Source organism: Ruditapes philippinarum, unplaced genomic scaffold (genome assembly GCF_026571515.1).
Source record: "Ruditapes philippinarum isolate M1 unplaced genomic scaffold, ASM2657151v2 ctg3616_1_1_1_1, whole genome shotgun sequence".
NCBI lineage: Eukaryota > Metazoa > Mollusca > Bivalvia > Venerida > Veneridae > Ruditapes > Ruditapes philippinarum.
In genome coordinates, this window is record NW_026865461.1 from 47,927 (window position 1) to 73,438 (window position 25,512).

At 33.0% G+C, this 25,512-nt stretch overlaps 1 protein-coding gene across 1 annotated transcript; it reads left to right on the plus strand.

Moving 5' to 3' along the window:
- The first annotated feature begins 413 nt into the window (after positions 1-413).
- LOC132729120 (2-aminomuconic semialdehyde dehydrogenase-like) lies at positions 414-24,798 on the plus strand. The gene is given in 9 exon segments (XM_060714862.1): positions 414-867; positions 3,356-3,556; positions 4,463-4,674; positions 6,641-6,807; positions 7,214-7,296; positions 8,595-8,823; positions 9,806-9,919; positions 10,927-11,026; positions 19,978-24,798. Coding segments are annotated over 9 exon segments (1,416 nt in total). The 5' UTR covers positions 414-700; the 3' UTR covers positions 20,121-24,798.
- Positions 24,799-25,512: the final 714 nt, after the last annotated feature.

Sequence of the window (25,512 nt, forward strand, 5' to 3'; positions counted from 1 at the left end):
ATCCAAATAACTCGTGCGAACATTAATTATTCAATGACAAAATAAAACGGATAGCGAGACTTGATTAATTCAACATTTAAGTCAGTAAATATCTTACATGCTCTTTCATCATGGCTGGCAGGTTTATCAGGAGAAAACTCCGGAGTCCGTAATCCGGAATCATACGGACATATACATTTTGAGCGAATTAATCATACATGGTTTTGACATAAATAAGTGTTAAAATTGACTGTCATAATTATTTAAAATTAAATGTAATAAGTTTCTTTTTGTCCCAGATATGATATGGTGTCACACACCGTTTTCAGGCCGACTATTTTGCAGAATAAGGATTTTGGTATCGCAATGCAGAATTAGTGTCGCCCAATAGCAAAATTACATGCCGAAAGGAATAGTTATCGAAACGGAAATAGAAGACATGACAGATTCAAAGACGATATGCATTCTATTTTTTTTAAATAAACACGCATTTCAAATTATGTTATTATTTTTTTCACCCTGTGACATCTATGTCATAAAGTATGATTAAAATCCTGATAAATCTATATGATTTTACAGGATCCGAAAATCCTTTCAATTTTATCAGCGAGTTGGAACGATAACAACAAACAAGCACAAAAAGATTAACTGATTAAATTAAGCCTTTTATATTAAATAGGAATTGTCATCTACCAATGTCATTCTTTAGATAAATAAAAAAATGTCTGCAATTAAAGTGCAAAATTTCATCAATGGGAAATTCTGTGAAACCACAAATTACCTGGATAGTTTTGACCCTTCCACTGGAGAAGTTTGGGCAAAGATTCCAGACAGCACTGCGTCCAACGTTGAGGCAGCAGTTTCTGCAGCTAAAGATGCTTTTTTAGGGTAAATCGGTTTTTAATATTTTGTGTTTTCATGCCCTTGAATGGAAGAATACTGGCATGCGAGTTGTTCCCGTACTAAAGCCTACCAGTATTTTTTGTATTTATACATGATTTTTACTCGCACTGTCAAATCATGAAGATGTGTGTCCTATACAAAATCAAAGTGTCAGCTCAATAGTAGGTTAAAAAATATTCTCATATCTGGGACCCTTTGATTACTGTACTTCGGCTTGATTACACTTGATTATGTCTGTAAATTAATGCAATTGTACATTAATTGTGTGTATATTTATACAATAAGATATTATTTTACTTAAACTGTACTTCGGCTCTACAGTCTTAGCTTTCCGACCGGCTAAATAGTGAACAGTTCTGAACCCTGCTATATAGAAATTCATCCTCTAACTTCTCATGGTTACAGAGCAATGTGAATTATACCGTGAGCTATATATGCACAGTGCAGTCACGGCCCCACATTGGGAGCGTTTACAAAGTGAAAAAAATGTGCAGTCTGACCTGGACTGACATTAGGGACCCTCGGTACATCGTTCCGCAGCTCTACCAACTGAGCTATCCGGCTGCTTACATATCCTCTCCCCTAAATAGAGAACAGTTCAGAACATACTCCCATGCTATATAGAAATTCATCCTCTTAATTTCTCAGGGTTAATGAGCAATGTGAATTAAACTGAGCTATATGCAGTCACACCCCCCAACTTGCCTCCAGTTTTGTATGGTCCTTCTTCAATGTAAGAATGGCTGTTTGTACACAAACACCTTGATAATTTAAATAAATGAAAATTAACAATTTCTGGCATAAACCATAGAAATATATTTATCAAAGTAAATAGATTCAAAGTGTGTGAAGTTTGAAAAACTTGAGGCCCTGCATGCAAGTTATGTCTTAATGAAATATAAGTAATTAGTTGTTTGGATGAATAGGCGATGAAATGGGAATGATATAGGATGGTGGCTTGTATATCAGACTGTGATGAAATTATACACATAAATAAGGACATAATTACACAAGATGTTTACAAATACAAGGACAAAATTATACATAAAATGATATTTGTAATAAAAAGAATATCAACCACATGACATTTATGGCTTTAATAAGTAAAATATCATGCATTCAAGCATTTTATTGCATTTTAATGTGTTGGGATAACTGTACTGTGTAATAACACATTTCTTCAATTATTAAAAAAGAAAAATAAGACTGATATAACAACATTGTATGGAATGGTTATGGGTCATGATATTGTGGCATTTAACTAAAAAAAATTGGCCGACAAATAAACTAGAGAATGACTTTGCCTAGAAGTTATAGATTTGGAGTGAAAGTTTGCTGTGACTGCTACAGTCTGTCAAAGGTGAAGATTAACTTGGCATTGACTGGATTGAGCACAAAAAGCCTTTTGCTGTATAACTACATGGGGTTAACACCATATGGATCTCAAAATTGAGAATTTGGGCCAGCAGTTCCTTTATTTTGGACCAAATCATAATAATTTTTTCAATATGGATTTATTTCGTTGTTAAGCATCCTTTGGTATTAATATTTCACAAAAACCATGTATTTTAGGTCCGTTTAATGACATATTCTTCATACATATTGCATTTTTGGACACATTATAACCTATGATGAAAATAGTATCTAGGTGAAGACTGCACAAAAATCAGGGACAAAATTGGTAAATATAGAGGAAAGTTAGTTGGGTAGAATTACATTTCAATTTTCTTCAAAAGAGCTTTGAATTTTACATAAATGTGTAAAAGGTTGAAAAAGTAACCTGTGATTGACCTATTTTCCTTTTAACATAATTATGGTGTTATAGTGCTCATTTGGATCAGCAGAACTTCACATATATTTTTTACAGATGCTTAATTTTAAGATCCATATGGGGTTCACCCTCTGTGAACTAGAGAAGTCTTAGGTCTTGTGTCATAAGACTTGGTTATGTGGTTGCCCCTAAAATGCCTACTTGGATGCACAGTTTTTTACCTCTCGCATCAAAATCGATGAAAAATGTATTGCAGTCTTCATAAATATTGCTTAACGCCATGAAAAACCTTGCAGTACATGAGTGTTTGCTACATGTAAGTCTTGTAAGATATAATCATTGAGTACTGCTTGAGACTGCTGGAGTTGTATATTGGACATCATGAATAAATAGTTGGACCCCTTGAATTTGTGGCTGGAACCCTATTATTAAAGTACTTACATCCACTGCACCTTGCAAATTTGAAGTGATGTAAATCTCTGTGACCTGTATTGACTTTGGAATCAGTAGGTCAAAGTCAAGGTGACTTTGGTCATTACCACAAAATACATGTTAGAGAATGTTTTGGTCTGTAGTTGTCACAGATTTGTCATAGAGGTTGGTCATTACTAGTAGGTGAATCCTATTGATCATGGCTAATTTTGATTGGTTTCTATAGGGGGATACATACATTATCTCAAACATTTCTTGTCTTTTTATTAGTTGGTCAGAAACATCAGTTCAGGAGAGGTCAAAGATCATGATGAAGATTGCAGATGTGCTAGAATCTCGTTTGGAGGAGTTTGCTGAGTTGGAGTCGCGAGATCAAGGGAAGCCAATATGGCTGGCTCAAACTGTTGACATACCAAGAGCGGTGTACAATTTTAGATTCTTTGCTACCTGTGCTCTACATGATCTCAACAGGTAATCAGTATTTATTGTATTATGAAATTGCCATCTTATAAGTTACTGTTAGTTACCATTTTATGTGGCCATATATATTTGTATTAAGTAGAGACAAGTTGCCAAGGACAAGTTCACTTGTTAAAGATGAGTTGACCAAAAGAACAGGACTAGCGGACTTAAATAGGTGACAAGTTGTGAGGGGTTAATCATAGAATTAGTTGACATACAAAATATATTAAGTGTTCTTGAAAATAACAGTTTATAGTTTGATTTCATTGTTAAGGGGAGTGTTTAACACCGTCTGAATTTATATAATATGCAGAAATCTCAGTGGCAAAATTTTTTTTTTCATTTAAACTACATGTATGTTTCAAGTCGCTAGATAACAATTGCAGAAAGTGTTCAGCTGTTATATTTATCAAGTGAATGTAAATTATTAAGATATGCAAGGTGTTGTCATCATGTCACATGTTAATGTTAAAGTTACTCTGTGTTGTATATGTCAATGTCACACATTTGTTTTATCAAGTCATGTGATGGGGTTGTTTCGGATGATTTTACACAAATCTCCACTTAATGTTATAATGACCCATGTCTGTAGGTCATTTGAATAATAGTTTTCTTGTACAGGTTAACCTTGATAAAGGTGATGCTCTGACTTGATAAAACAATGCTGTTTTATTTAAAGATGATAAATAACAGACTTGTCAGCTATATGTTCTGTTAAGGTCTTTAATTAAATTACAAAAACAGTTGGACTGTCACAAATATTCACTTTTATAGTCTACTTCATTTTTATTGCCTTTACATTCTTTACCATGTAGAGTATAAAACATGAGCATAAAACATAAGCTATGACATTTTGTTGATATTTCATGTCTCAAAGTTGTTGTTGACTGAAATGTTACTATAAATACTTCATAGATCCAGTCAGATGCAGGCAGTAGATTGTTTCAACTATACAATTAAAATGCCAGTGGGTGTGGCAGGTCTGATAAGCCCATGGAACTTACCAATGTATCTGCTAACATTTAAATTAGCTCCAGCTATTATAGCCGGTAACACAGTTGTTGCCAAACCAAGTGAGATGACTTCAGTAACCGCCTGGAAACTGGCTGAAGTCTTAAACATGGCAGGTATTAAATTGTCTTATAAATTGCAGTTTTTTTGTTTTTTTTTCTTCTTGATACATGTAATTATTGATTAAACAGGCATCGAAAATTATTTTCAGAGTCACTCGTCATGCAGGATGAGTAGCTACTAAATCCAATGTGCAGGCAACATTTTTCTACTAGTCCTTCACCAAATACTCTAAGATTCTACTCGTAATTACGAGCGGACAAGTGGAATTTTCGATCTCTGTTAACATTGGATGTTCAGTTTGATTTCAATTGAATATAACAATATTTAATATCATTATATCATTTGTATGGATAACAGATTTTCTTCCTGGCCTAGCTAAATGACTTAATTGCATTAGAAAACCTACTTTTTCCATAGAAGATATAAACTTATAACAGTGAAGAAATAATGGATTTGAAGTACATGCAATTGATTATTTCTAATTGTTCATGCAGGTCTCTAGTAAAGGAATGCCTTAATTGACATAACTATTCTTTTCTAAATTTTGGAAAGCTATTGTCAGTAGTAGCTTACATTTGCTAACTTGTGACATATGTAAAAGCAGGCCAATCCAGGTTAATATAAACATGCACGTGTCAACCAGACACAGTAAATGTAATCATCTATGCAGTTAACCAGACTCATTATCACTACTTCATCATTTGACGTCTGTATAAACTCTTTATTTTGTAACATCAACAAAAGTATAATAAATAGTAAAAATGTAAAAGGAACATGTTCATCATATTCAGTTTTGTACACATACCAGACAAAAAGCATTATATATATTTTACAACAATCAGTTAATAAGGCCTCAGCTTGTCAGATTGATGACTTTATTTTTACCATATTGAATTCATTTAACGCCCCTGTGGGTTTGCATTTTTTTCAAAAGGGGGTTGCTTATAAGAATTATAAAAATTTGCTTTAAAATATGTTTATTAAAGAAACAATTCATTTGTCAAAATCATTATGCATTATACATAACTCGAGTGTCATTAATTCATTAATTGTTATTTTTAAGATAAAGATATTTGAATTTTTTTTATTGCTCTTGTAAGAGTTTTTCTTCTACAAAATGTGTTGGGGGCGGGGGGCTAATAAGAGGGTGGGGGGTGTTAATGGAAACAATACGGTATATACTTCTAAAGGTCAAAAATGAATCTTACCTAGGTTTTGTCTTAATCACTCAGAAACACAAATAAGCACTTGAAACACAGTTAATTATAATTGTATTGTAACAAAGTGTAGCATATTTATGTAAATAAAGAGAATTTGTACATGTCTTTCTTAAACCATCTTTGTTATACTACATACATGTATGCTAAAACAGGTGAAACAATTATGTTTGTTGCTGAAAACAACACACACACACACAATATACTTCCCAGAACACCATCATTGCTTGTAACTTTGGCCTCTTCCCATGTCAGAGATTGCTATTTTGAATCTTGAAAAATACAGAAGTATATATTTTAACATTGAGAAATGGTCAAATTATGTTGTTTGGTTACTTTTGTTGATTTGTACATTAAATGTCTCACTTATTTAAATTAGTCACTTATTTAACATGCATTAACATTGTATATAAACAGAATAAAATGTTCAGGAATAAAATATTATGCAGCTGTTTTACCATTTACATGTAGCACTGATTTTGTACATATTTCTTCTGAATATGTTTTTGGAAGTATTGTATTTCAAAATTCAGACATTTTACAATAATGTTGTAAACTACAGATATATAGCCTTAAACACTGTAAAAATGAAATCTTTAAAGAATGGTTTCCTTAACAAGAACAATATGCATCTGTGCAAACTGACATCACTTTGTAGTTGAGTATTTTGTACTTCCACTACAAGGGGCAATTCTAAAAATTCAAGACAAAAAACATGTTCATTACATTAAGCATAGTAAAGGTCAAGTTGAAATTGAATGTTCAGTAATATTTAACTTATAAGTGTTTTTTATGTTTAAAGGTTTGCCTCCTGGTGTCATTAATTTTGTGTTTGGTTATGGCCCGACAGCAGGGGAGGCGATTGTCAGTCACCCGGATGTTCCCATCATATCTTTCACTGGTGGTACGGTTACAGCAACAAAGTTGAGAATGGCCGCTGCACCATTCAGCAAGAAACTTTCCCTAGAGGTATGTTCTAAATAAATCTATTCTAGATAAAATATACTGTATATAAGTGATCACTTATTTTAAAACATTCTATTGTTGTATGAATAACATATTTTTTTTTATCAACACATATATTAAAACATTTGAGATTTGTTAAGACCAAACTTAAATAAACAAGCAATGAGAAAAATTAATCTCAGTTCCTGAACAGTCAATCTTATAAAAACATGTTTCAAATGAATAAAATTTGTGCGAAAAGTAATAATTTTTGCGCGATCAAACATTTTTGCGCATAATTTCAATTAGCAAAAATTTCAAATATTTCCACGTCACAAAATTAACCACTTATACTGTACTAGATCTGTGACTTATACAAAACCAAAATGATTTTACTATGTAAATTTAATTTGTAAACATTGTGTTACAGCTTGGAGGAAAAAACCCTGGTGTGATATTTGATGATGCTGACCTGGAGAAATGTATTCCTACAACAATCAGGTAACTTTTTATGTTTATATTCTTATATTAAATATCAATATATATTAATATATTGTAGTTTTAAACTTGGGTAATATTCCTGCTCAAGTGTTGCTTCTGTTAGTATAAATATATATTTAGTAAATAAGACAATTGTGAAATGTTATTTCCCTGAACATAGCACTACCTGTGCATTAAGTTATAAAAAAAAAGATGATGTAAAATTGTTGTTGTCTATTTCTTAAAGATATAACAGTTAAACATATTATGTAAAGACTATTTACAAGTTTTTTTCTAACAATGTTTCCACATGCAATTTATCTTAAGGCACACTAAGTGGTTGAACAAATTTTTTCCCTACATTTAGAATCTACATAATCTTATAACATTAGAATACTGACATTTTAAGTCCTTGATTAGATGATTTTTATAACATGTAGTAACATGAAAGTGTTATTTAAAGATCAGAAAAATGGTCTAATTAATTATAATTATTAACATATATCTACATATATTTTCGCAAAAACATTTGAAAGTTTAATGCCAAGATAATATATTGAAGTTTTATCCTAGAACAAAAATTATAGCTTTGAATTATAAAGATGTCATGCAATTGCTTTATTGACCCCAATTGTCTATGTCAACATTCTGTTGTAATAGAAAAAATTCATAATTTACGAGGTGAAATAAAATATTTACTAATTTTGAAGACATCATTATTGTTTTTAAAACATGCTACAACCACTGACAATGATAATTGCCTTTAAAAAACTGATTTCTAAATGCTCCAGGTTGTGAGTTGAAATCCGTTTATGGGAAAGGGGTTTGGCAATTACATTTAAAGGACATACTAGTTATCACTATAACCAGCTAAAAGAGAATGAACAATATAATATTATGTATAATTGAGTTACAAGTAGAAATTAGACATCTGTCAAGAGTTTAGCACTCTCTCAGATGTTACTTTAGTTCAATACCCATGTATAGGAAGAGCATTAAGAAAAATTCTTATGCATTTTGAAGCTCTAATTTTAGATATTGAGGAGATGGCTTTACCTTATTTTAGACCATCAAATGAAGTAACATAATTTTGCTAGGGTAATAAATGGTCCTGTTTTAGGCCCACTTTTAGTAAAAATGTAAATCAGGAAATGGTAACTGAAATACATGTATCATACTTATAAACTTTAGTAGGCCAACAGCTGCACTAGAGGTTAGATATTTAATATTAAGAATTAAAGGGCTTATAAAAAAATGGACTGATGATGATTAGTACTTTTCATAGACATAAAAAATAGTTTTCCTCTAAATTGTCAAGGTTTTGATATAAGAAATTTGGTATGTATTATTATCTTGAGAGTCTCTAGAAAAGGTGATTAATTCATTAATTCTAGGAAACTGGTTGTTGGGGACCCAAAAGCAGAGGGTACATTTATTGGGGCTCTAATCAGTAAAGAGCACCTTGCTAAGGTGAAAGGTTATGTTGATATAGCAAGACAAGAGGGTGCTAGTATTCTATGTGGGGATGAGGACATAAATCTTTCAACAAATAATCAAAATGTAAGTACGAACAACTTTTGAAGGAAAATCTTCATGTTTGGAGCAACTGATTGTTTCCATTCACTATTAAGGTACTGAAACTGATATTTTTCCATGGTGATTTTTGTGCCCCCACTATATAGGAGGGTGGGGGCAGGGGCATTTAGATTTTTTTTTTGTCCATCCATCCATCCTTTCTCATTTTGTGTCGCAGGTAGCTCAAAAAGTATTTGACCTAGAGTAATGAATATTTACAGGAATGTTGCTCAACATGTGTAGTTGTGCACCTGGGTATTTTCGTGTGGATTTGACAAAGAGTGAAGTGTGGGGTCACCTGTGTCCTATGGACACATTTCTAGTTTTTGTATTTATAGGATCAGTAGAAAACCTAGTATGCTAGCACTATTATTATCTTAACTTTTACCATGTTATAAATATATGTTAAATGGACAAGACCATTTATCATTTTTTGGCAAAAAACAAAAATACATACTGACTGAATAGTAAACAATGCAGACCATGATCAGATGACACCTATTTTCCTGCTTATCTTGATTAGCACTGGTCATGTGGTTTGAATCAGTAATTGTCTGCAGGTTTAGAGTTAAAGCCTTGAAAATGTTATATAAACATCTTACTTCAAACCACTTGCACCTCACCGCTGTGGGTTTGAATCCCAACAAGGACTTTGGATTCTTTCATGTGAGGAAGCTATCCAGCTAGCTTATGGAACGTCGTTGGTTCTACTCAAGTTCTCGCTTGAAATAATGCATGGAAGGGCACCTGAGGTCTTCCTCCATCAGTAAAGCTGGAACATCTGGAACGTCGCCATATGACCTATACTGTTGTTCGTGTGATGCTAAAGCCAAAACAAACAAACAAACAAAATAATCATCTTATGATACCTTCATTTATAAATGAATTTCATGTAATGAAAATTCTGATTAATTTGTGCTACTATGTGTAGTTAGAGAAAAGAATGATATATATGTATGTATATTAGGGATATTTTATGCGGCCAACAGTGGTGGCAGATCTCAAGGACACATCTCGTCTAATGACGGAGGAAATTTTTGGTCCAGTAGTTTGTATTGTGCCATTTGATACAGCTGAAGAGGTATGTTTCAATTTTTGACATGTTGACATTGTTACTTACATTAATGCTGCATGCCTCCAGATGAGCTAAACTATTAAAAAAAAAAGTAAAACTCGAGTAAAAAGAACTGTGATTTTAAAAAAAGTAAAAAGCTTCAAGATAAATGTAATAATTTCTATGTTATGAGCGATTTGTGATCGATTTTGTAGATTTTGCAGCTATTTTTGCATATTTTGACCTTTTTTTGGTAATTTACATGGGTTGTTTATGCTGTTTGCCATGTGAAAATTATTTTCTTTGTTCACTTCACAATATTTTACTTTTTAATACATTTTCAAAATTTTCATGAAAATAAACATGAATCTTGAGGCTGCTGCTTTAAGTCAAAGTTTTTAAAATGATCACTTCTCCTTGATATAGATAAATAGGGGAGAATTGTAAAATTTAAACAAGAAAAAAACTGTAATCACAAATGCAGATAATGTAAATATAAATAATATTAATTATAATGCCTATAAATTTTCTCCCTAAAATACATTCAAATCATGAATATGCTTGAATAGATAGAAAAGTCTGCAATCATGTTAGTACATATGGAAGTGTCAGACCATTTTTCATGTTGGTTCCCATCTTAGCTAACTATTATGTAGCATTTGGAAACCAAAACTATTGAAGGTGTGGCCTCTTTTTCCACAGTTGTGTATTCATGTATTCATGAATTTTATCTCTTGACATCTGAAATAACAAATACAAAAGTGTATTGAGATTATTTTTGTCTTTTCATGACTTGTTTTGTATAGGTATATTTAAAAGTATAATTATGCTGTGGTAACCATGTATTTTGCTACTGGCATCATGGGAAAAGTTGATATCTCGCTCAACCTTGCTTGTAGCAAAAGCCTCAGAATCCTACTTTACTATGATATTCTGTATTTACATGATCTACAATTTGTATTGAAATGAGGATTGTATATTTAAAATGAAATCTCAAAACAAAAGAATTTAATATGATTATTGTTTATATAAAGGTGATTGTAAGAGCTAATGCTGTAAAGTATGGACTTGCTGCAACAGTTTGGACAACCAATGTGACAACACTTCATAAAGTCTCCCAGAAACTACATGCAAGTTTTATTTATACTGACTTAACTGTATTTAGGAAATTCGGCCATTTTCCTTGACTGGCTGCATAAGACAAGTTGAACTGTACTAAGAAGTGACTTTAAAATTCAATGTCAAACAAAGTTTTGTCTCATTCTTAATGTGTGAATTCCAGGGTCTGAGGTTATAAAGAATTTCTCTATGCTCAAACTCAGATCTCAGGTATTTGATTGGTCGGAAACTGCCACAAAATATTCACTGACCAATGAAAATCCTGAGATTTGGCCTGATCTGTTCAAGAATTAAACATACATCCTCAAATTAAAAATGCTCTCTCTTTATTGAATAGAGACAGTTTGTGAGATGAACATAAATATGCATTTCACTTGGGGTGTCAGGTTTAAACAGGTACGGTCGTTTTTTAGTTGAAAACCGGTTAGAAAATTCAATAACCGAAAATCCGAGGTTAGCTTTGTATTAAGAGGCAAAAAAGTTTTAAATCAATTCTAAATTTTACATTAATTTCCCATAACAAGACATGACAATTTGTTCATATTTAAGTTGCACTCAACAGTGTTTTTTTTTTCGATCTTAGTCAGTATGGTACAACCCTAATGGAAAATAGTTACTATATATCAGATATGTATTATAATCATTTTGAGTGTGACAAAATGTGAACTAAACGCCATTCTTTGTCATAAAGAAACAAAGTTAATGTTAAAAATATAAGGATTTTGTTAGTAGGGTTGGTTAAACGTTTAACTTAGTTATTAGGCCGCAGTTTAAACGGATAACATTTTTAGCTCACCTGTCACTAAGTGACAGGGTGAGCTTTTGTGATCGCTTTTCGTCCGGCGTCCGTCCATCGTCCGTCCGGCGTCCGTAAACTTTTACTTAATAAATGACATCTCCTCATAAACCGCTGAGCCAATTTCATCCAAACTTCACAGGAATGTTCCTTTGGTGGTCACCTTTAAAATTGTTCAAAGAATTTAATTCCATGCAGAACTCTGGTTGCCATGGCAACCGATAGAAAAAACTTAAAATACCATATAAGTACTTATTTCTGCGGCTCAATATTCTGCGATTTTGGTTAAAATAAGGGGTTTTAAATTTCTGCGTATCTTATTTCTGCAGTGTCATCATTCTGGCATTGATGAGTTTTATTTCTGCGTTTTAATTAAGATATTTTTACAAAATTAACGATACAAACAGACAACAATGTATCGGTATATAAACGTTATTAAACAAAAATCAACAACGTGCAATGACAACAATTAATTTTAATACTGTATGTGTTTAAATATGAAGTGTGAAAAATAAACAATTGTAAAATCGCACGTAGATACAATATATTGTACAAATACAAAAGGGTTTGTTCATTGCACCTGTCAAACTATAGTAGTTTTATTTTTAAATAAATCAAGCTTAGGATGAGGGAAAATCATACATACATGATATTTTTTTAAACAAAAAGAACAAGTAAAGTACCGGTATCTTTTGTTTTTTTCTAATATTTCATTCATGACGAATACATAAAGAAAATTCCCATCTACAAAAGCTGACAACGGTACATGGTTAAGTAATGCCGGCTCACCACGGCGAGCCGGTATTACGTTAGGATTTTACTGAGAAACAACCTAAAACTCCAAATCCATCCAAAATTTTTATCGAAGCTTGGCTTCCAGCTTTCTACAAATTTTATCTGTCAGGGCTTAATCTAAAATTATTTAGCCAATCAAATTTAAACTTACATAGCGTCAAAAAACCTTCAATTTTCACGCCATTTGTAAAAATCAGCAAGAATTGCTTTGAGCGCAAAGATATAATGATGATTTAAATGTTTGTTTTCATGAAATCTTTTCAATAAATCATATTTACACTGACTTTTGATTTAGCATTTTCACTTGTTTTCTCTGTAGTAAGTTTTCGTTTGGTTTAGTAACATAAGTGTACATCTGGTTCTGTGCAATTTTTTCTTTTTCTTTTTTTTCCGGTCATTTTATCCTTTCCGGTATATATAGTGGGGGAAAAATCCCGGGACGCCCTGGCTCCGGGATATTATTATATAGGGAAAAGGAATAAACTACATTTGTGTTGAATCTTTGTACAGGAGATGATCATTATGCCAAGCCTTCTTACAATATAATTCCCTTTTATGCTCACTATGAGCAAGTTGTGCTCTGGTGAGCATAAACAGGAATTGGGATCCCTATTCATCTGTTGTCCCTAATGTGTAATTTAGTTTCTCTTTAAATGATATATATGAAACCAAAGACTGCACATTAACCACACTACAGAAGTCCTCTTTCATAGTTGTTCATATTACACATAGGTCAAGGACACGTCTTATATAGAAACACATACGCACACCTTTATACCTTATTAATGCCCAAACCTTAAATATTTGGCATGTGGTATTGCCTTGTTAACCACTTTAACATTTTGTTCATGTATTTAAATCATATCCATTTGTTTAAAGTGTTTCTCATACCAAGATGAAGTGGACATAATTTTTATTAAAATGCTTAGGGAAAATATGTTTAAGTCTAATTGATATAAACTTCATTGCCTCCAGCTTTAATATTGAATATGTACCAATGCCTTGAGAACTTGTACAAATCAAATGTTAATTATGCCCCATGAATCTAAATTCGCCCACACCCAAAATAGTTCTTCAGTAATATATTCCTGTATAGGATGTGTGTCTGTCACTCATTCCAATACTAAATAACATATTACAACTTAACTTTGTATAAAAATACATCTTCATGAATTCTACCTATCTAACATTTTTTTGGTCAAGGTCAACAGGCCATATAGTCAATGTGCATAGACATAGGAACTTCCTTCTATCTGTTTACATGCATCTTCATATATACTCATATTCCTCTTTGTTAAACTGAGAGAACTGGCTTCCATAACTTTATATGTCACTTTTATTTTGATGTTCGCTGAAGTTTCTTCAGCTAACAGAACTGTCATTTTTACATTTAAACACACCCTGGAAAAAAATTACGAAGCGAGTCGCTACTAGCTTTTTTAAAAGCTAACCTTGTTATACAATACAGGTAGTTGACATATTCCGACATACATGACATTGTAGACATAGCGAAAGGCTTAATTTTCTGCGGTTTTTAAATCTGCGGTGCCGTTATAAACCGCAGAAATAGCAGAAATAAAGTCCCCGCAGAAAAAAGTACTTATACGGTACCTTCTTTTAAAAAACCCAAAGAGGTAGAGCTTAGATATTTGGCATGAAACATCTTCTAGTGAGTGTCTATCAAGTTTGTTCAAATAAAAGCCCTGGGGTCAAAATTGGCCCCGCCCCGGGGGTCATTGATTTTCCCTAAATGCATATAGTAAAAACTTAAAAAATCTTCTTTTAAAGAACCCAAAGAGCTAGAGCTAAGATATTTAGCATGAAACGTGTTCTAATGGGTGTCTACCAGGTTTGTTTAAATAAAAGCCCTGGGGTCAAAATTGGCCCCGCCCAAGGGGGTCATTGATTTTCCCTATATGCATATAGTAAAAACTTATAAAATCTTCTTTTAAAAAACCAAAAGAGGTAGAGCTAAGATATTTAGCATGAAACATCTTCAAGTGAGTGTCTATCAACTTTTTATACGCCCGTTTGAAAAACGGGACGTATTATGGGAACGCCCCTGGCGGGCGGGCGGGCGGCGTCCAATTTTGTCCGGAGCATATCTCCTACATGTATGGAGGGATTTTAATGAAATTCATATAGATGTTCACCACTATGAGGAGCAGTGTCGCGCACATGAACCAGGTCTCTAGGTCAAAGGTCAAGGTCACACTTAGAGCTCATTGAAAAATGCTTGTCCGGAGCAAAACTTCCACATGTATAGAGGGATTTCAATATTACTTGGCACAAATGTTCACCATTGTGAGGCGGAGTGTCGCGTGCAAGATTCAGGTCCTTGCGGCCAAGGTCAAGGTCACACATAGAGGTCAAAGTTCAGATAAAAATATGAAGATGTGTATATGGACCATTTAGTCATCATTTATTGAGGGATTGTAACACAAATGGTCATTATCAAGACTATGGCTGTGATACATATAATTTAGGTCAATATATACAAGGTCAAGGTCACTAAAGATGATGAAATATCCAGATTTTGTAAATAGAATTTAATCAAAGGGAGACAACAAAGTTATTACTTTGTTCATAAATGACTTACACAATTACTCCCCTTGATCTATTTTCACTTTCAATTCTAAAAATAGAATTTAATCAAAGGGCATGAAATAATCCTCTTTCTTGGACTTGAGTATGTTCTAAAGAATGTAACATTTATTTACACATGTTTCATTCATTGGTCAAGATTCTTAACTGTGATAACTATGGTGTTCTGTAGACTTGGTATTTGTTCACAAAGATCATACAGTAATTACCTTATCAAATGTAAATACTTTCTCATAGAAATTTAATTATATTTTAGTTTTCAAGTAAATATCAGTTCAGCTCATTCAAAGATTAAGAATTGTAATGAAATGTATTTCCCTAGAATAAAATCTAAAATCAGAATTTTTTAGTTATTAAATTACATGTACTTTTTATACGCCCGTTTAAAAAAAGATAAAAATATGAAGATGTGTATAGGGACGATTTAATCATCATTTATTGAGGGATTGTAACACAAATGGTCATTGTAATGACTACGGCTGTGACACATGTACTTTAGGTCAATATATGCAAGGTCAAGGTCACTAAAGATGGTGAAATATCCAGATTTTGTCTGGAGCATATCTCCTACATGTATGGAAGAATTTTTATAATACTTTATGGAAATGTTCACCACCATGATATGTATTGCTCCATGCATGATCCAGGTCTCCAGGTCAAAGGTCAAGGTCACACTTAGAGCTCATTGAAAAACGCTTGTCCGGAGCAAAACTTCTACATTCATAGGGGGTTTTCAATATAACTTGGCACAAATGTTCACCATTGTGAGGCTGAGTGTCGCATGCAAAATTCAGATCCCTGCGACCAAAGTCAAGGTTACACATAGAGGTCAAAGTTCAGATAAAAATTTGAAGATGGTTATAGGGACCATTTAGTCATCATTTATTGATGGATTGTAGCACAAATGGTAACTATCATACTACAGGTGTTACACATTTAATTTAGGTTAATATTTGCAAGGTCAAGGTCACTGGAGATGATTAAATATCCAGATGTTGTTCTGAGCATATTTTCTACATGCATGGAGGAATTTTAATGTTACTTTTATAGAATTGTTCACCACCATGAGACGTAGTGCCCTGCACATAAACCAAGTCTCTAGGTCAAAGGTGAAGGTCACAGTTAGAGCTCATAGAAAAACACTTGTCTGGAGCAAAACTTCTACATGCATAGAGGGATTTCAATATAATTTGGCACAAATGTTCATCATTGTGAGGCTGAGTGCCGTGCATAAAATTCAGGTCCCTGCGACCAAGGTCAAGGTCACACATTCTGTGCATATCTTCCCTATTGATTTGTTTTAAGGTTCATTTAACAACACAGTGCCAAGAATAAAAACTTGCTTGCTAGATAACACTTATCCATAATGCCCCCATCTCCATCTAAAGCTTTTTCGTAAACGGGTGTATTTTGTGACTATGGCACCCTTGTTTCAAATAAAAGCCCTGGGGTCAAAATTGGCCCCGCCACAGGGGGTCATTGATTTTCCCTATATGCATATAGTAAAAACTTAAAAATTCTTCTTTTAGAAAACCCTAAGAGCTAGAGCTAAGATATTTAGCATGAAACGTGTTCTAATGGGTGTCTACCAGGTTTGTTTAAATAAAAGCCCTGGGGTCAAAATTGGCCCCGCCCAAGGGGGTCATTGATTTTCCCTATATGCATATAGTAAAAACTTATAAAATCTTCTTTTAAAAAACCAAAAGAGGTAGAGCTAAGATATTTAGCATGAAACATCTTCAAGTGAGTGTCTATCAACTTTTTATACGCCCGTTTGAAAAACGGGACGTATTATGGGAACGCCCCTGGCGGGCGGGCGGGCTTGCGGCGTCCAATTTTGTCCGGAGCATATCTCCTACATGTATGGAGGGATTTTAATGAAACTTCATATAAATGTTCACCACTATGAGGAGCAGTGTCGCGCACATGAACCAGGTCTCTAGGTCAAAGGTCAAGGTCACACTTAGAGCTCATTGAAAAATGCTTGTCCGGAGCAAAACTTCCACATGTATAGAGGGATTTCAATATTACTTGGCACAAATGTTCACCATTGTGAGGCGGAGTGTCGCGTGCAAGATTCAGGTCCTTGCGGCCAAGGTCAAGGTCACACATAGAGGTCAAAGTTCAGATAAAAATATGAAGATGTGTATATGGACCATTTAGTCATCATTTATTGAGGGATTGTAACACAAATGGTCATTATCAAGACTATGGCTGTGATACATATAATTTAGGTCAATATATACAAGGTCAAGGTCACTAAAGATGATGAAATATCCAGATTTTGTAAATAGAATTTAATCAAAGGGAGACAACAAAGTTATTACTTTGTTCATAAATGACTTACACAATTACTCCCCTTGATCTATTTTCACTTTCAATTCTAAAAATAGAATTTAATCAAAGGGCATGAAATAATCCTCTTTCTTGGACTTGAGTATGTTCTAAAGAATGTAACATTTATTTACACATGTTTCATTCATTGGTCAAGATTCTTAACTGTGATAACTATGGTGTTCTGTAGACTTGGTATTTGTTCATAAAGATCATACAGTAATTACCTTATCAAATGTAAATACTTTCTCATAGAAATTTAATTATATTTTAATTTTCAAGTAAATATCAGTTCAGCTCATTCAAAGATTAAGAATTGTAATGAAATGTATTTCCCTAGAATAAAATCTAAAATCAGAATTTTTTAGTTATTAAATTACATGTACTTTTTATACGCCCGTTTAAAAAAAGATAAAAATATGAAGATGTGTATAGGGACGATTTAATCATCATTTATTGAGGGATTGTAACACAAATGGTCATTGTAATGACTACGGCTGTGACACATGTACTTTAGGTCAATATATGCAAGGTCAAGGTCACTAAAGATGGTGAAATATCCAGATTTTGTCTGGAGCATATCTCCTACATGTATGGAAGAATTTTTATAATACTTTATGGAAATGTTCACCACCATGATATGTATTGCTCCATGCATGATCCAGGTCTCCAGGTCAAAGGTCAAGGTCATCCTTAGAGCTCATTGAAAAACGCTTGTCCGGAGCAAAACTTCTACATTCATAGGGGGTTTTCAATATAACTTGGCACAAATGTTCACCATTGTGAGGCTGAGTGTCGCATGCAAAATTCAGATCCCTGCGACCAAAGTCAAGGTTACACATAGAGGTCAAAGTTCAGATAAAAATTTGAAGATGGTTATAGGGACCATTTAGTCATCATTTATTGATGGATTGTAGCACAAATGGTAACTATCATGACTACAGGTGTTACACATTTAATTTAGGTTAATATTTGCAAGGTCAAGGTCACTGGAGATGATTAAATATCCAGATGTTGTCCGGAGCATATTTTCTACATGCATGGAGGAATTTTAATGTTACTTTTATAGAATTGTTCACCACCATGAGACGTAGTGCCCTGCACATAAACCAAGTCTCTAGGTCAAAGGTGAAGGTCACAGTTAGAGCTCATAGAAAAACACTTGTCTGGAGCAAAACTTCTACATGCATAGAGGGATTTCAATATAATTTGGCACAAATGTTCATCATTGTGAGGCTGAGTGCCGTGCATAAAATTCAGGTCCCTGCGACCAAGGTCAAGGTCACACATTCTGTGCATATCTTCCCTATTGATTTGTTTTAAGGTTCATTTAACAACACAGTGCCAAGAATAAAAACTTGCTTGCTAGATAACACTTATCCATAATGCCCCCATCTCCATCTAAAGCTTTTTCGTAAACGGGCGTATTTTGTGACTATGGCACCCTTGTAAAATAAAAGCCCTGGGGTCAAAATTGGCCCCGCCACAGGGGGTCATTGATTTTCCCTATATGCATATAGTAAAAACTTAAAAAAACTTCTTTTAGAGAACCCAAAGAGCTAGAGCTAAGATACTTAGCATGAAAGATGTTCTAATAGGTGTCTACCAAATTTGTTCAAATAAGAGCCCTGGGGTTAAAATTGGCCCTGTCCCGGGGGTCATTGATTTTCCTTATATGTGTATTGCAAGAACTTTTTAAAAGATCTTTTTTGAAAAAACCAAAATAGCTAGAGTTTAGATATTAAGCATGAAACATCTTCCAATTAGTGTCTCAAAAGTTTGTTCAAATTAAAGCCCTGGGGTCAAAATTGGCCCTGCCCCGGGGGACATTAATTTTCCTTATATATGTGTATAGCAAAAACTTAAAAATCTTCTTTGAATAAAAACAAATAGCTAGAGTTTAGATATTAAGCATGAAACATCTTCTAGTGAGTGTCTTCAAAGTTTGTTCAAATAAAAGCCCTGGGGTCAAAACTGGCCCTGCCCTAGGGATGTCATTGCTTTTAACTATATGTGTATAGTAAAAACTTAAAAAATCTTTTTTTAAAAAACTCAACGAGCTAGACCTTAGATGTTTAGCACGAAACATCTTCTAATGGGTGTCTACCAATTTTGTTGAAATAAAAGCCCTGGGGTTTAAACTGGCCCCGCTCTGTTGGCCTATATACAGGTGAGCGACTTCAGGGCCATCATGGCCCTCTTGTTTCTAGCCATGACACCCCTATATTTCACTATTTAAATTTTATATCATGATAGTCTATGTTACTCTTAATATATATTTTCAGTATGAAAAAGTTGAAATTTGAGTTTTTTTACATGCAAATATGGATTATGGATTATTAGTAATTAAAGAGTTATATTTAAATGACAATAATCAATTAATTTTATAGAATATTATTGATTTATCAGCATTGTATATTGGAATATTTGTAGGCAGGTACAGTCTGGGCTAATTGCTGGCTTGTAAGAGATCTGAACATGCCGTTTGGTGGGATGAAAGAGTCAGGATCTGGTAGGGAAAGTGCTAAAGAATCTCTCGAATTCTTCACTGAAGAGAAAACTATTTGTGTCAAACTTTAAACATATTATACCAACAGGGCAGTAACAGTATTACTTATAACAATTGGAAGTTAAAGAAATGTGACAGTGTTTTAAGAATCTTGCCATTTTTTAATCAAAACAATGTTATAACTGTGATAATTAAAAATAAGATTACATTGTGATTTGATAACAGTTTTGTCTGATACTTTCATTACAGTAAATATGTTAGTGGAAGATTGGATAATCATCATATATTAGGAGTGCTTAAATATCATTGCTTGTTATATATACAATGTAGGGAGTGCTTTTGTATTGGACGGATCCTGATATACATATTTGCACAAGTTATATATTGGTTGTGTTTGTGATATATTTGAACTTGTCGTATATTTCTACCTTTATACATTTGGGTATTTGAAACATTGTATTGGATCATTTTATATTGATTCATATAGTGATATTGAGTTGTATATAGTGATATTACCTGTCATATATTGATAGTATACAGTTATTTTAAGGCTGTTAGTGAGACAGTCAAGACTGTTGCCCCGAGGTGTCAGGGATGACATTTGGAACTTTTGCCAGAAGTCAAAGGCCAAGGGGAACAGTTTCAAATGTCATCCGTGACACTGAGGGACAATAGTGTTGACTGTTCCACTAACAGCCATGAAATAATTGTTTTATTACCTAATGCTTTGCAATGAAACTATAATATATATTCCAACAACATACTGATAACATATTCACAACTGTTTTAACTGTAAACACTGACGTTTGACATTACCGTACATTGAGATTTTTAAAGCCACATTTTATTTCCAAATACTGGCAGACAGCTTTAACGGAAATACCTGAAGAGGTCGATCTAGGTGTAACAGTTAAAATGTTGACCTTTCAATAGTTCCTTTCATCACTGCGCATGTACAGGATTTTAGTGGTTCAATTAAACAGTTGTTAATAAGGAATTTGTATTTATAGAAGGCATTAGGTACTAATGCCTGTTATATTTTAATAGTTCCTGTTAAATATTGGTTGTACTAGTCATTAAATGGTCAGGGAAAAATTTTTTTTTTCAAGAAGGAGTTATGAAATTTGTCGGGGAAAGGTCGGGAAATTTCAAAAGCACAGGTCTATCATGATGAAAAAACAAAAATAAAGCAAAATTATAGTAAACCATTCCAATTGAAATTTGAAAAGTCAAAATAACTAAATTTTGCCATTATTGTTTTCAAGTCTATATTCTACTTTGTAGTCAATACCTCAAGTGATCCATGGAAATTTCTACCTTTATCCATCCTAATTGTTTTCAAAATGGCCGCCATATGGTCTATGTCCTTGTGTCATACAGCAGAAGATACCTATACGTTATACCTTATGACAATTTTTGTACCATAAGTTTCATGTTTTGTTTTCTTTCTTGCTTCAAAACGTTAAGTACCGTGAACTAAGAGGAGCACAGTATAATTTCTGCTCAACTTAAACATCAGCATTATGTATATATGTTTAGCTAGTATCATAAAGTAATATTGATAATGATAGTAATTATTTTATGCTTTTGAGTGGATTACTGGTTTATCTGTGAAACTAATATTTGATAATTTCACAGTGAAAATTAACAAAATATAATTTCACACTTTTCAATGAAGAGACTATTTGTTAAAGATTTTCCCTATGTGGTATCTCAATTTAATTTTTTCTTACAATTCAGACATTCAATTTACCAAACACCAAATATCATCTCTAATTTTTCATTTCATTTTAACAGTCTGAAAAATACACATCCTCCCACATGCTAAACTGATTTTGATGACATTTGGGAATATTTAAGTATCCTACAAGCAATAACTGTATTGCAGTGTCTTAATGCAATGATGCATGTAGTCACCATCCAGTAGTGTAACAACCCAGCATTCATAAGACAGCCTTTAAAAAAATGCCATGTTTTCCAAATTTCTAGTAGCTTCTAGAATGTTTACTCTTCTGTCAACTCAACAATTATTCATTGTCTGTAATAATCCTCAAATACGTTTTCTTTCTTATGAATGTATGTAGAAATAACAAATCAAATGAAATCCCTCTGAATCAAACACATTTTATATTTTCCTCCTGTGAAAAACACAACTTTAAAAATGGCGGTCTCTTACACTTCAAAGGACAGTCTAATAAAAACTTCAGTGAAAAGAAACAGAAATAAGCTCGGCATCGTATTCCTCAAAATGAACATAATATTAGCCTTTTAAAGGGATTCTAAACTTTTTGATATACAGAAGCCTTGTTCATGTATATCGTTATATTCTAAGGTGTATCAATTTTGTTTTTACAAGTACAATGTATACTTATGAAGAGATGAAAATTATAACATGCATTTTTGTCTGTTTTTGTCATGCATTTACTTAAAAGCACAACATACACGGGTATGGATATTTTTGTAGATAAATGATTTTGTAGATGAATGATTTTAGAAAAAGAAAATAGAAAAATTAAAGAATTGAGTTAAAACTTCTAAGAGTAATTCAGTGACAACACTGGTTGATTTGTATGTGAGAAGAAGGCCAACAGATGTTAAACAGTATGTGCAAAATGCAAAAAATAGATACTAAAACTGCAGACACCATGTTAATACATTTATATTGGTGTGTTATTATATAATGGCTGTGACAGCCATATGTCATATAATGGTGCCCGTCATATAATGGTGCCTGTCATATAATGGTGCCCGTCATATAATGGTGCCTGTCATATTATGGTGATAGTCATATTAAGGTGCCTGTCATATAATGGTGCCCGTCATTTAATGGTGCCGTCATATAATGGTGCCTGTCATATACAGGTGTCAGTCATATAATGGTGCCTGTCATATAATGGTGCCTGTCATATAATGGTGCCCGTCATATAATGGTGCCTGTCATATAATGGTGCCCGTCATATAATGGTGCCTGTCATATTATGGTGCCCATCATATAATGGTGCCTGTCATATTATGGTGCCTGTCATATAATGGTGCCTGTCATATACTGGTGCCCATCATATAATGGTGCCTGTCATATAATGGTGCCCATCATATAATGGTGCCTGTCATATTATGGTGCCCGTCATATAATGGTGCCTGTCATATAATGGTGCCTGTCATATAATGGTGCCCATCATATAATGGTGCCTGTCATATTATGGTGCCCGTCATATAATGGTGCCTGTCATATTATGGTGCCCATCATATAATGGTGCCTATCATATAATCAATGGTGCCTGTCATATACTGGTGTCAGTCATATAATGGTGCCTGTCATATAATGGTACCTATCATATAATGGTGCCTGTCATATAATGGTGCCTGTCATATAATGGTACCTATCATATAATGGTGCCAGTCATATAATGGTGCCTGTCATATAATGGTGCCTGTCATATAATGGTACCCATCATATAATGGTGCCTGTCATATAATGGTGCCTGTCATTTAATGGTGCCCCGTCATATAATGGTGCCCCGTCATATAATGGTGCCCTTTATTCATATAATGGTGCCCGTCATATAATGGTGCCTATCATATAATCAATGATGCCTGTCATGTAATGGTGCCCGTCACGTAATGATGCCCGTCATATAATGGTGCCCCTTCATATTATGGTGCCCGTCGTAAAATGGTGCCCATTATTCATATAATGGTGCCCTTCATATAATGGTGCCCGTCATATAATAGTGCCTGTCATATTATGGTGCCCGTCGTATAATGGTGCCTGTCATATAATGGTGCCTGTCATATAATGGTGCATTTAGGGTTTGTTTTTGTGTTTACATTCCAGTTAGTTTAAACAACATTACATGTAAAACTTGTTATGTGTTGTGATTTAAAAGTAGACTAATAAAATGTTGTCATCGGTATATAGAACATTATCCTTGGTGCTGGCTAGATGTATATATAATATTATAAAAGATTGTTTATGTTGTTGTGTTCTATAAAATGCCATCATAATAACATATACAGGTACTTACATTGTGCCTCAAAATGTTTGCTTCTTTAGAAGGGTTCAAACTGGTTTTGATAACGTTTAAATAATGGTTTTAGAGCATTTAAGATGCTTATTTCCTGAAGATAGAAGCAATGACCTATGAAAAAAATTTGGTCTTAAAAGTAGCAAAATGAAAACAAAGTAGTATTTTGACAAATTAGTAAATCACCATAATGCAATAGAGGTAGAAGATGGTTCAGATGACTGGCCAATAAGTAACTTTTTTTAAAAGATAATATATCAAACATAAAACACTTTTGAGAAATAAAAATGATTGGGTTTCTGAGGAATAAAGGGCCTTTAATCAGTGTGTACATTAATATTACTTAGAATAACATGTATGTTGAAACTTTTCAGTATTAGAAGTATTGGCATTATTATTTTATTTAGTTGACTTTGTCATTGAAATCAATCAATCAAGGTTGTTAATTGTAATAATAAAGGCAGCTGCATGATCATTTACAAATACTAGTATTATGAGCATTTTTGTGTGTTAATGGTGTCAAATATTTTCTATTTTTATTGAATATCATTCTGAATTTCATGACAAGTTTGGTATTTTTCTAGTACATCATCATGTATATAAATAAATTGTCTAGGTATTTTATTTTGACTATATTCAGTTATAATCAGTTGTTAGTTTGATATTTTCAGGGTAAAAGATTCATCTTATATGATTGTTGTTATAAAGAGATTATATAAAACTACTTATTTGTGTATAGTTGTTCTTTTCTTACTGTAGCAATAATCTTACAGTAAATAAAACCAGAGACATAGATAATGTGGGCTGTCGCAACAAGGTTTGAATCTCATCTCTCACAGAATTATCTATAATTTGACAATTATTTTAAAGACCTTGTATGGTTGTGAGTTATGGTCCTCATCGTCTCCAACAGATATACTACATCTTGAGCAATTTCATCGTTTTTGTGTGAAATATATGCACTCCTTAATAATTAGAACGTCAACATAATAGCAGTATTTATGACATTGTCTACTAACTTTTAATTAATACATTCCCTAAGATAAGAAATATATGTAGATCATCATTGCAAGTTGATAATAAATTATAGAAGTTTTCTACACTAGTTCCAGAATTATACCAGCTAAATAGATAATATAAATTTCTAATATCAGTATATTTACAACAATTGAAAAATGCATGATATTCACAGTCTATACATCTAATGTTCCTTTTTTAGCAAGAAGTACATAAACGATCATTGTATGAAATATTTAAATGTCTGCCTACCTCTATGTATAATTATGGTTTGAACAATGCAATTTTACGTTTTAAAGGCATATCAATAGACAAATATCGTTCAACATTAAGTAAACTCTTAAAATGATTATTATGATGACAACGACTTGAGTTATTTATATTATCATGCCAGTTCTGAGTAGAACAATCTGTTGTACTA